Source organism: Acomys minous (assembly GCF_964271855.1).
Source record: "Acomys minous genome assembly, chromosome: 8".
Classification (NCBI taxonomy): domain Eukaryota; kingdom Metazoa; phylum Chordata; class Mammalia; order Rodentia; family Muridae; genus Acomys; species Acomys minous.
In genome coordinates, this window is record NC_140489.1 from 101,668,676 (window position 1) to 101,681,611 (window position 12,936).

The 12,936-nt window shown below is 54.3% G+C and overlaps 1 protein-coding gene across 5 annotated transcripts in view; it reads left to right on the forward strand.

Annotated features, from left to right (window-relative positions):
* Window positions 1-12,936, forward strand: part of DNMT3A (DNA methyltransferase 3 alpha) — a 109,507-nt gene that overhangs the window by 78,519 nt on the left and 18,052 nt on the right. For 3 of the 5 annotated variants that reach the window (XM_084792594.1, XM_084792593.1, XM_084792595.1), the window contains exon 7: window positions 12,558-12,770. In XM_084792594.1, coding sequence (XP_084648720.1) covers window positions 12,558-12,770 — 213 coding nt within the window. Of the gene's footprint in view, window positions 1-8,790; window positions 8,924-9,251; window positions 9,391-12,557; window positions 12,771-12,936 lie in introns of those variants that run through there. The other 2 variants (XM_084792596.1, XM_084792597.1) reach the window with 2 other exon arrangements.

Consider the following 12,936-nt stretch of genomic DNA (forward strand, 5'->3'; position numbering starts at 1 on the left):
CTGTATGGCGGAGGAGGCTGCAAGGCTCCGACCTGATCCGACCTGTGCAGGGCATATAGGGGACAACCACAGCTTGGGGGTGGGGGGGTTGCTTGAGGAAAGCTCCCTGGAGGAGGCTTCCTCAGAGAACACCACCAAGCCTAATAAGACACCTCGGAAGGCCGGGCGGTGGTGGCGCACACCTTTAATCCCAGCACTTGGGAGGCAGAGGCAGGCGGATCACTGTGAGTTCGAGGCCAGCCTGGTCTACAAAGCAAGTCCAGGACAGTCAAGGATACACAGAGAAACCCTATCTTGAAAAACAAAACAAAACAAAAAACAAACAAAAAAAGACACCTCAGAAGAGGAAACATCGTGGGCGAAGGGGCGGAGGGAGGGAGGTTCAAAGCTGCTGGCATGTTTGAGACAACAAGAGATATGGTACAGGGTTAGGGACGGTCTGCAAGGAGGGAGAAAGTTGAGAGGAAGCTGCTGGTGAGATCACCGGGGACTTTCCTGTCATAGTGAGAAATTTAGGCTCAGCGTGCAGCTACGGGCAGAGCACTTTAAGATGGCAATCCTTGGTGTGGTGGAAGGGGGCTGAGAGAGATTATGTGCAGGAGCAAGACAAGTAAGGAGGGTCAGAGAGGGAGGGCACACCTGAGAGAACCACCAACCTGGGCTACAGAGTGAGTTCAGGGCCAGCCTGGGCTAGCCAGTGATACCCTGATACTGCAACACACAGATAGTTAGGGCGGAAAGGGAAAATCTGGCATGTGGGGTGGAGAGAGATGAGGTCAGAAGCCTGGAGGAGGAGTGGGCTCAGAGCCACAAAGGGGAGGCTTTGACTTTCAGTAAAGTCCAACTCATTTTCTTCCCCCTTGGTTCCTGCGATGGTGGGTGATGTCTCGCATTCTGCTTTAAGGAAGATTATCTTTCAGGACGGGGTACTTTTTGTTTGGTCCAGGGCAGGAATAGACCATGAGTGGCCATGGGGACCGATAGAAATGGATAGGCAGACAGACAGGGAGAGGCTGAGATACTGAGCTCTGCAAACAGATGACTGAGAGGCCAGCTTCCTGGAGAACTACCCCCACCCCCACCCGCCAGAGTACTGGGAGCATTCCTTCTTTTGTTTTTTGTATCTTCTGGGACAGGGTCTGGCTCACGGTATCAGTTCAGGCTGGCCTTGAACTCATTATATAGCTGAGAATGACACCCAGCTCTTGATCTTCTAGCCCTCACCTCGCCCCTGAAACCGCCAGCCTGGCCTGAGACCCTCTCCCTCACCTGTCCTCACCTGTCCTTGGAGCCCTTCCTACCTTCAGCCCTTCTCCCTGGCCTTTCAGGGTTCACGTCTCAGCTATAAGGAGTGCAGCTTTATTGTTGACAGTGTCACCGCGCTCTGCACTGCCACAGAACTGCCACTCTGCCCAGCCAATGTTAGCCAACGTATTCTAACTCTGGCGGGTTAAGCAAAAAAGAGCAGCTCATTCCTCTATATGCTTAAAAATTGATGCTATTTGCAAGGAAATGGGGGGGGGGTGCAAAAGTTCAGACACCGAACACATAGTTGAACTTAGTTTTTACACCCCAAGGAGGTTGACCAAAGCCAGCGCTCACCAAGTGACCTGTCCATCCCACAGGTCTGAGGTGGGAGGGTCACCTGAACCCCGGAAGTTAAGGTCAGAACAAAGCAACAGCAACGCTGTGTTGTCCTCTGTCGCCTGGGCATCCAGGGCCAGGCTCCTGCACCTGTTCTGAGCCAAGGAAGCTCTGGGGTTATGCTTCTGCAGGCTGCCTGTCGTCCCCAACGCCTGTAGACAGCCTTACCAATGTTTGAGACCCATTGGGCCTCTGATCTAAACAGAACTAAACCCAGCCCAGGAACCCCAGTGCTGCTTCCCTTTGCGGGGAGGGGGCCTCACTAAGCGCTAGGGTCACCTGGAGCTGTTTGTTTTAATGTCACCGCCTGGGGCCGGTTAATCACTTAGGGGAATTGAGTGCCAGTGAAGGTCTTCAGGTGACGACGGGGTTGCAGCTCTCACTTTCCTAGCCTGGGGGTGGGAAGACCGGAAAGGACTCAAGGCTTTGATTTAAATTCTCCCTTTCGGATGGAGATGGAGGCCATCCCATTGTTTTCTAGCAGGAGCCCAGCTAGGCTTCTGGGCCCCTCCCACCTTCTTTGGACCCTGAAACTCGAGAGGGTCTGCATGCCTGAATCAGAATGGTGGTCCCCCTGCCTCTTCCTCTGACCCCTGGATTCTGGAGGAAGGGTGGGGGAGGGGTCGTGTGCTGGGTTCCTCTTGGCCCACCCTCCCTGCTGAGTGTGATTAGCTCTGCTCTGCAGACTCAGGTTTCTCCAGGGTGACAACACCGTCCACTTGAGCAAACCTATACTCGGGTGTTACCCCTGGGGCTTCCTCCATAGCTGTCTGTAGACCCATTAGACTGGCCAGAGAAGCCAGGTGGTCACTTAGAATCCTGTCGTCACTGACACCCTGTCTACTCTCCGTCCTCACACACCTCCTGCTGGTTTTCTCTAGTCCGTGAGTCTTGGGCCTGTGCAGCGCGGGCCTCCCTAGACTCCCAAAGTCTCTTGCCCAGGCTCTTAGATGCAGACATAAGAGAAACAGTGCAGCCCTGGCGTAGCAGGTGAACGGGACGAGACAGGAAAGGAGGCTAGATTGGGGACTGGCTCCTGAGCTGCAGGGGACGTGAGCAGAAGATGGCTGGCCAGGGTGGCATGAGGAAGATGTAGCAGGAGCCCAGAGGCAAGCCTGGTGGATTGGGGCTTCCAGGTGTAGGGGTGACTGAGAGGACTCAGGAGCCAGGCCTTGGGGCTTGGGCTAGACACAGGATGGGCAGAGACAGGGAGTCAGCAGGAAGGAAGGACTGGCTCTCTAGCTGGTCCTCCAACCCCTGCATTAGCCGCTGCTAACGAGAATTCCCTCAAGTCCAGCAGACCCAGGGCACTGCCCCTCTCTAGGGAGAAATGTATATGGCTAACCCCATGCCTCTCACATCTTACCTCCATCCGCTACCAGGAAGATAATCAGGTGACCTCCAGATCTGCCCATCCTGCACTAAAAGGGTGGAGGCTACATCCATTCCTGCTACACAGCCCTGGAATCTTCCTGCCTTTGCTGGTTCTGGGAGCCTCTGATTCCCTTAGCACATGTAGGAAGCGTCACTACCACATAATTTACCGTCTAATTGCATGCTGTCGTGAATGAGGCCTGTGGTTTAGGTGTGGTGGGTCCTGGGCACACAATTAGGCTGTAAGTAACAGAAGCATGGCAGCTCATCTCTTCTACCTTCTTGGGGTGGGGGAACCCCAGCTCCTCCCCCTGCCTGGCTATCGCAGATGCTCCAGACTCGGCTGTCCTGGTATATATAGGTGTGTTTCAGGCAGGCTCACAGTTGGCTCTGGGAAGTAGATCTGGCTAGTGGGACAGGGTGTGTGGCATCAGGCCAAATGCTGCTCTTAGGACCTGGGGTCAAGGTTCTGTTGCAGGGCCCAGGTTTCGGGATGGCTGTGTAGAATCAATCAGGCTGGCACCCCACAGTTGCCATGGCGACCCTTTCCATTTACCTTTGAGGGTGGATCTCTCTTTTAGCTTGAATCATCTGCCTGGGCTGCCGCCCGCCTTTCTGCACTCTCTGGGAAGCAAACTTCCCAACCCCCCACCCTCTGCTGTCTGCCACAGGGAACAGCTTCTTCTCCGTTGCTTTGATTTCAGCTCAGGACATAGACTAAGACAGTAGCCAGAGAGAAAGGCCTCACTGCGTTGAGGTGAGGGAGTGACCCTCTTTTCTAGATCACTTTCTTCTCAGTTGGTGTCACTGAGCCTTCTGGTGGGCTCAGTCCTCTCCTCACTTGTAACCAGCCCACAGCCTGAGCATTCTGAAGCCCTTACACTTGGTTGATATTAAAATTACCTACAGTGGCTTAAAGAGAGTCTCCATCCAAGCCTGCAGGCCCAAGTCGGCAGGGCCCAGACATCTGTATTTTTAAATCTCCCTCTGGTGATCTTGATGGGCCCAGTGAGTGTGGGCTTCTTCCGGCAGGGTCACCTGTGAGGGTCTAAGGGAGAGGATGCACTGCCCAATGCTGAGCATCCATCCAGTGGTTAAGCCGAGTCTTGACCCCCACCTCATCCCTTAGGAGAAGCCAGGAGGGAAGAGAATGACAGGAAAGGGGCGATGTTGCCATAACAACTAGCTCCAGGCAGAGGCCTCTCTTCCAGGGGCTGGTACTTTACCCCAGCCCTGGTGGTTGCCATGGAGATGAGGTACTGAGGGACAGGGGTATATTTACCCTACTTGAACAGTAGTCAAGCTGCCAGAAGGCAGACCATCTCTAGGTGGGAGTCTTGGACCCCTGTCAACTCTGAGTCCCCCAGCCCAGCCTTGGCTCTCCTGGTGAATGTCTGACACCTTCTCCTGCTTGGTTGCTCTCTCTGTGGCTGTCTCCTTAGCAACAAGTCCTGCTAACTCCACGCTGTTGGCTCTGAGCTATTTTTAGCTCCGCTGCCAGCAGCTCAGTCCTGGTCATTTGCTCGCAGCCTCCATATGGGTTGCAGGGGAATAGGAAAAGGAGCATTTCCCGGCAGCTTTGAAGAGCCGAAAGCCAGGACCTCCTGGCAATCATGGCTGCCATGGACAGGATCTGTCTGTAGCCTGGAGTTGGGGGATGGATCGATGGATGGATGGATGGATTTAGAGGACGCTCCTGAGGCAGGGTTGCATTCACTTCAGCCGACGCTACACTATTCCTCCACCATCACTAGCAAGGTGCTCTGCCCATAGTTTCCACAGGAAGCTGAGGAAGATTGCGTGCCTGCCCTCTAGGGAGCTGTAATCTAGTGGAGATGAGTCCAGCCCTCTTCCTAACAGGCAGGGCCGGTGGTCTGGGAGATTATACAGTGGGATGGCAGGGAGCAGGAAGGGACTGGAAGATAAAGGAGCTGTGGTGAGAGATAACGGTGAGGAGGTCTGAGCAGCCCTACCCAGAACTTTCTTTGATAATAGGATTGTTTTGTATTCTGTGCCATGCCCAAATGTGCCAAAATGGTGGCACATGGCGAATATGGCTAATGCAACTGAGGAACTTCAGTTTAATTATTACTTAACTTTAATTAATTTAACTAGCTACTTCCCTGAACAGCCCAGGGCTACAGGGACTTTGTTGGTGGAGGGAACTGGTAAACTGGCATAAAAAAGTTAGCTAGGGTTTCAGCTGGTGGAAAATGAAAGGGAAGAACGCAGTGGGAAGAGGGAACAGCAAGTGGTTGCAGAAGGTGGAGCTGTGTGCGGTTATCAGGGAGACCTCTAGAGCTGTGGGGGCCTCGAATGTCATTTGGAGTGTCGGCTGCTTCACCCCCGAGGCTTCTGTGGACTGAGAGGCAAGTTCAGAGCAGCCGTCCATCCGTCCTGACCTCATAGCCTTTGCTCTAGGTCCCCCTGTCTGGAATCATTGCAAATAGGTTTAAGGAAAAAAAAAAAGATGTAGTGATTTCCCAGTGTGTGAAGGTAGCAACACAATCTGCCCTTCACTAGGACAGTGCAGGCTGCATGTGGTGAACTCAGAGCAGAGGCTTATCAAGCCTGGCGAGACTGTTACCACCGCCCCCCAGCTGGTACCACTCTTTCCTTAGTGATCTGGCCTGGAGGCTCATCTTATTTCTGTGCAACTGGAAAACCAAGCCCACACCCCTCATATTGTGCCTCAGTGTCCCAGGAAAGGAAGCTTCCTGACTTGCCACGTGGCACCACGTGCCACCAAGTTCTTGCCACGCAGAGCTTGCCATGATGTTTTCTGTCAGTTCAGTGGTAGGAGAATCATTGGAAAATGTAATTAAAATGGTTTGCCTGGTGAATACAGGATCAGGGCTGAGAGTCGCATGTCCTTTAAGAGGTGTTTTATCGCCTCTGGTGGCTTCTTGAGTCACAGGTGTCTGTGTTCAAGGCAGAGGATGCACTGTTTTGAGGTCGTCTTCTCTGTTGGGCTGTGATGGACCCCTCCTCCCCATGGCCTTCCAGGCTCCTGACATCCACCATATTTTCTACCAGGAGCGTACTTTGAAAGCTTGCAGACTTTTGGAAAGGCAAAGAGAATCTGCTTTGTAGGTGGGGCCAAGAAGCTTAGCGTCCTGGCTGTCTGAAGAAGTAGGGTAGAATTTAAGGTAGTCAGCCACTTTGTGAGGGAAGGGAAGGCCTGAATGTAGCTGTGCACGCCTGTGAGAAGAGTTCAAGGCCTGGTTACGCAATGTGTTAGAAGCCGGCATGGCTTGCGCCAGAGAAGAACAGACAGAGAGCAGGACCTTTTTTTTTTTTTTTTAATTTAAGATTTTATTTATTTATTATTTATACAGTATTCTGTCTGCAGGCCAGAAGAGGGCACCGGATCTCATTATAGAAAGATGGTTGTGAGCCACCATGTGGTTGCTGGGAATTGAACTCAGGACCTTTGGAAGAACAACCAGTGTTCTTAACCTCTGAGCCATCTCTTCAGCCCTGAGCAGGGAACTTCATTTTGAGGGGTTTGGGATGTTGATTGGGCCCGAGGAGCCTGCAGTGAGCAAGTCTTCTCTAGTCCTTCATTTCTGAAAGGTCAGAGGGCGGTAAGAGGAGTCAATTCAGGACTCCATCCCTTCCAGGCATGGGAAGGTAGGAGGACCAAACCAGGGCTTGAGTATGTGGCCTACCCCAAGCCCACGGCTTCTCCCCCCCCACACACAGCTTGGGTAGCCTGAATAGCTGGCCCAAACAAAAATGGCAATTGTGTTGAAAGGTGCGTTGGAGCAGCAGAGGACCTGAGGGCAAGAGGCAATGGCTCCTTTTTTATTTTCCATAGGGGAAGTTTGTACTCCTAAGGCTTTTTTTTTTTCCCTTCTTCTCCCCCCCTCCCCCCCAGACAGTCTCACTGTATAGCCCAGGAGGGCCTCAAACTTGAAAGTGACCTCCCGGAAATGCTCTCCCAATCTCTCAGCTTCCCACGAGCTGGGATTACAGTGTGCGCTATCAGGCCTGGCCCCTGCACCCATACATTTTACATGGAGAAAGCCTTTTCAGTTGCTCACTTGCTCTGATGGTCTCAGGAAAGGGAAGGGTGAGCTGAGCCTCAGGTGAGGTGATGGAGGGTTCTCCTTCAGGTTCAGCCCTTCACCTCGTTATACCCATACCTGTTTCAGCTGGTGTGTGCCAGCTCACTGGCTGGGAGCCAGGCACCTGGGGAGCTAGCTCACTGTCTTTAGGATGTCGGTTTTCCGAGCTCTCCAGGGCTGTTGTCAGCACCCGTTTTGCACAGACTTTTTGGAGTTAAGTGTTCTGTGTCAAGGTCGTGGTAGTGGGCTCAGAGCGCAAGTGGCAAGTGCACCAGCCAAATAGCAGTCCCCTGCTGGGAGCAGTCACCCTCAATTAGAGCACCCATTCACCTGGCTTTTCCAGAACATCTGCCACATTACAGAATGTTTCCAGTCACACACTTGCCCCCGTTCCCACTGTCCAGCCTCGCCTCCCGTGCCTGCCTCCTCCAAATCCTTCTGTCTCTTTTGCCTCATCTATCCCACCGTTCATTTGATGCTGTCTTCCGCCATCTGCATCGTGGTTTGGGCAGTCATCCACACGGGGGTTTGCTTTCCCAGTCTCCTCAGATCTAGTGGAATCTGTCAACTTCCTGAGAGCAGGAACAAGCGTCCATTTCTGGTGCTTCAGTCCCTAAGGGAGGGCTGGGAGTGGTTGACTTTATTTAAATGGCCTCGGCTGCACGTGGTGGTTCTAGGAGACAGACATCAGCATGTGCTGGGAACCTGCCTCTGTGTGTGTGTGTGTGTGTGTGTGTGTGTGTGTGTCCATACATAATTGTTGAGACGGGGTTTCATGTTGTTCAGGCTGACCTTGAACTTCGGGTTAGTCAAGGGTGATCTTGAACTCTTGATCTCCTGTCTCTCAAGTGCTAGGATTACAGGCGTGCTTCATCAGAGGTTTTTTTTTTTTTTTAAAGTGTGCTCTTGAGCTGTAGGGTGCCTTGACTGTGAATAAAGGCCCTGCTCCTTAGGAACAGAAAAACGAGACTTCCAAGCAAGATCCATAGTGATCTGGGGGACCCGGGACAGGGCTGGGAAGTTTTCAAAGTATGATTTCTCAACCACGCGCTTTTAAAGCACCCCGCCTCCATTCACCTGTGGTGTGTGTGTGTGTGTGTGGGGGGGGGTTGTGCCGCACAGCTGCAGTTCTTGTTCTGAGGTACCCGCTACCTTCATGGAACACCCTCTCTCCACCCGCGTCTATATTCTGAAACTGCGTTTCTGTAAACTCCAGGCCTCAACTCTAATCCGCAAACTGGCTCGCGCGCTTCCGCGCTTGCTTGCTCTGCTCTCTCTTTTCTTTGCTCGTGCGTCTGCGAAACTCACTTTCTACAACTTTTTCCCGGCACTCTGAAGCCAGCGCTCCTTTCCCACCGCCGCTGCTCTGGGTCCCCCGAGGTCCGTAAGCACCCCGCCTCCCCCAGGACCCCATTCTCCCTGTATCGACCCCCCATCCCCAAAGTTGGGGGGAGGGGGTAGAGCGGGCGGCCCGCAAAAGCTGGCAGGAGGGGCGGGGCCCTGGGAACCGACTGGCCAGCCTCGCCCCCAGGCCCCCCGCGCCCCTCCGGCCGGGGTGAGGGGCTGGCCCAGCGCCAGCGTAGGAGGCCGGCCCCCTCCCCCGGCCCGCGCCTAGCCAACCAGGAACTCCAGCGGGGCCCACGTGACCTGGAGTTCTAGACAAAGAAAATGTTCCCTCCCTCCCCCCCAGCGCCCCCTCCCCCTCCCTCTGGCCCCCTCCGCCCCCAGCCCCAGCGCCCCCTGCCCCTCCCCCCAGACGGGCAGCTATTTACAGAGCTTCGGGCCGGGGCTCACACCTGAGCCGGACCGCAGAGGGGCTGCACCTGGCCTTATGGGTAGGTTCCTGGACGGAGCCCAGGGGATACGGGGGGCGGGGAGGTGGCAGGGCCGGTGGGAGGATCCCCACAGTCCTCAGTGTTGCAAAGAGTCAAGTTATCCTCGGGCCCAACTGAGTCCGGGGGTCCTGACTTAGGGCGGTCCCACTAACTCGAGTTTAGGAGCTTCAAGGCCCCACTCGTCACTGGTCTCAAGTGTCACCTGGCACGCTCAGGGGACAGGAAGATCAGCCCCGACAGTGGTAACTGCAGGCTGTGAGCAGACGGCCCGGCTGAAGGCAGCAGAGAACACTAGAGTTGGGTTGGAAGCAGCTGGGCTGTAGCTGGTGGCAGATGGGTGCCCGGCAGTTTGTGATGGCCAGTGTGCCTTTTCGGGGGACCTCTAGGCCTCTGGAGAGAGACGGTTTTTCCTCTCATCGTGCACGCCAATCTTCCTGAATCACTAGGCCGGCAGCCAGAAAGAAGTGGTGAGCCGTGGCAGGAGTGGTGCGACCCTCAGGGTCGTGGAGGGTAGTCTTGTGTTTCCTAACACTGGGATAGCCCAAAGCCGCGTGGGTTTGGCGGCAGAGAAAAATCAGACCTCTGACCTTTGGAATGGGAGTCGCGGAGGGAGGAGGAGCCCGTACAGCTGCTTGAGGAGGTGTAACTAGACAGAGAAGCTGTCGACAGAGTTACCAGCGGCTTTCCTGGGCCTGAGGAACTCTAGGCCAAATGGCTTTCTTGAGCCATGGGTATTGGGGGATGGTGGTGTGTCCCTCTTGGACCCAGCCCAGTCTCGGGGCTTAGAGACCAAATGGTAGAGCCCCTAGTTAACCCTTCCCGTTCCTATTGTCTGCTTGGGGCGTAGAGGTAGTGAACGTGGGAAGGAGGGTGCTTGTACCGCCCGGCTGACTATTCTAATGAGCCCCTCCCCCACAGGCCGCTGCCCCATCTTCCCCTTTCCTCTGGCCTCCCGCTGCTAACCCTCTCTACTGTGCTGGTCCTGGTGGAGGCCCCCTTCCTCCTTTGCCAGCCCAAGCTGTGCCCCGGCACATGTTCTGCGCTGGTGCACTGGGGGTGCTAAGGCAGCTATCAGCAGCGGCATCTGACAAACCGGGGGAAGTTGTGGGAGAAGAATTTTCACCAACTGTGGTGAAGGGGTTGAGGAGAGAGACAAAGGAGCTGTGGGGGAATCCTAAGGGTGATGGCAGCAGGCACGACTCCCCTAGAGACCTAGCAGCCTGGGGAGGAGCCTTCGCCTACCAGCTAGCTACTCCTTGCTGAGGAAATGGTAGCAGGCTATTTCCTCTGCAAAGCTGCACGCCTCATGCTTCCTGAGAAGCTGTACCGGGGCCTTTGGGACATTGGAGGCAGAGCCTAAGTTGAGTCTGTGACGGTTGTCAGAAGTTCTAGATGGCGCGGTGGGAGGAGAGAGGCACCATCCGGGCAGGCGTGTGTCTGTGTGACTTCTATCAGAGCTGCCAAGGGAAAGGAACTCACTGCAAAGCCGACCTTGGTGCATCTCTTTGGGGGAGGTGGGAGGGAGGGGAGACAAGGCCGGGCCAGGTGAGGGTGGGGCTGGGGGGAAGTTGAGCAATTGCCCCTGGGTTCTTTCCCCCAGCTGTATTATTCCATTTGGGATTTGCTGAACTGAGAGCAAGCACTCAGAATTACCACCCTCTGTGTTTTAGGGATCACTGAAGGAAGTGGGGTTGGGTTGTTGCCCTGAGGCAAAAACATGAAACCTGGAGTAAAATGCTACTAGGCCACTCAGTACCTTAAAGAGGACCCTTTGGTGCGTCGACAGCCCTTGGGAGCGTCCTTGGAACCCTTGATACACACGTGTTTCAGGTTCTTAAGAAAAGTGACCAGAAGCCCAGCAGTCTAGATATTTAAGTTGGAGCAACTCACAAGAAAATAGTGGCCAGTCAGCTGCTAGTGGGTTGCCATGCCGACGGCCAGCACATAGGTGCTTTACCTAGTTCTTTCTTTTTCTTTCTTTGGTTTTTCGAGACAGGGTTTCTCTGTGTAGCCTTGGCTGTCCTGGACTCTCTTTGTAGACCAGGCTGGCCTCGAACTCACAGCAATCTGCCTGCCTCTGCCTCCCGAGTGCTGGGATTAAAGGTGTGCGCCACCACACCTGGCTTGCTTTCTTTTCTTTTCTTTCTCTTTTAAGAGAAATTGCAAGGTAGCTCAGGTTGGCCTCCCAATCTCTCTGAGTTTGAGTTTGAGGCTAACCTGGTCTACAAAGTGAGTTCCAGAAGAGCCAGGATTACACAGAAAAACCCTGTCTCAAAAAAAGAGGGGAAAGGTCAGAGTTCCTCTCCTTCACTCTGTCTCCAGCTGCTGTAGGTGCAGCGCCTTGGGTTTTGGAGAACCCGGGCCCTAGGTTTACGGACAGAGGTGAGCTGGATGGGCCCGGAACCTGGTATCAGGTCTGGACCGTATAGGTATCTTTGAGCAGGGGTTTGTTTTGGTTTTGTTCACTTTTCTTTCTTTTCTTTTTCTTTCTTTCTTTTCTTTTCTTTCTTTTTTTTTTTTTTTCTTTCTTTTTCCCGAGACAGGGTTTCTCTGTGTTAGCTCTGCCTGTCCTGGACTTGCTTTGTATCCCAGGCTGGCCTTGAACTCACAGCGATCCACCTGCCTCTGTCTCCCGAGTGCTGGGATTAAAGGCGCGCGTCACCTCACCCGGCTCTTGTTTGCTTTTCTAAGACAAGGTCTGCCTTACGTACCTGGCCATCCTGGCACTCACTCTGGAGACCAGGCTAGCCTCAAACTCACAGAAGCTTCACCTGCCCCTGCCTCCCGAGTGTGGGGAATAAGGGCACATATCATGCCTGGCTGGCTTTGAGCAGGTTTGGAGAAGGAGCTGGTCCTTTGTCTCAAGAGTGTGACTGAGGGGAGAGTGGGGATACCTCAGTGAGAGAATAAGTGAGGTTTGGCTCGTTTGCCGGAAGAGTGGCAGAGATGGCTCCTGAACAGTGAGTGTACTCAGCAAATTACCGACGCATATTGATGGTCAAAAGGTGCAAGCAGCTGTACCAGACAGTACATGGGGTGCTGGCTGTGTGGCTGTCCAGGACTTTGTAGACCAGGCTGACCTCGAACTCACAGAGATCTGCCTGCCTCTCTGGGGTTATAGGTATGCGCCACCACGCCTGGCCAAGATGTACTCTTGATATCACCTAGAAACCTCACACCGTTGTGGTCTGGAAACTTGATGGAAGGGTTTGATTGCCAGAAAGCAACTGAGGGGGAAAACCTGACGGCTCACTTCCTCAGTTGGGAAGGAAGACCCTTGCCTGAACGGCGGTGTTTGAGGTGCCAGTCCCTCGTGGCATGTGCCTGTGTCCTAGCAGTTAGCAGGTGGAGGCCGGAGGACCTCAGCTACATAGCGAGTCTGAGGCCAGGCTAGGCTATGGGAGATCCTGTGTCAGAAGAGGGCAGACCATGGGCCAAGAGGGAGGTTTCCTGGGAGTCAGGGAGGGGGATTGAGTAGGCCTTCCAGCTTCAGCTGTTTTTCTTTATGTGCTGAGCTGCTTGGGTTGCTGAGCTGCTCTCTCCAGACCACTGATGGGTTGGCATCCCCAGGTGTCACCGTGGCCTTGCTCATTCCTGAAGGGGTCAAGGTGACTTCCTGTCCCCATTTCCCCAGGCTGAGAAGAAAGCCAAGGTAATTGCAGTAATGAATGCTGTGGAAGAAAACCAGGGCTCTGGAGAGGCTCAGAAGGAGGAGGCCAGCCCCCCTGCTGTGCAGCAGCCCACCGACCCTGCGTCCCCTACTGTGGCCACCACCCCTGAGCCAGTGGGGGCTGATGCTGGGGACAAGAATGCCACCAAAGCCGCTGATGATGAGCCTGAGTATGAGGTGAGCAGATTGCTTCTAGTGGCTCTTTCCTGGGGCCTTTCACGGCCAGATCGTCTCTTTCCCACCTCCTCCTGGCTGCCTCCAGAGCTTCAGAGCTGCGCAGGTTACTGAGTTAGTTGGCTCTGTCTCTTCACATTCTCATGGGGCGCTCTTTCCTCAGGTGCCC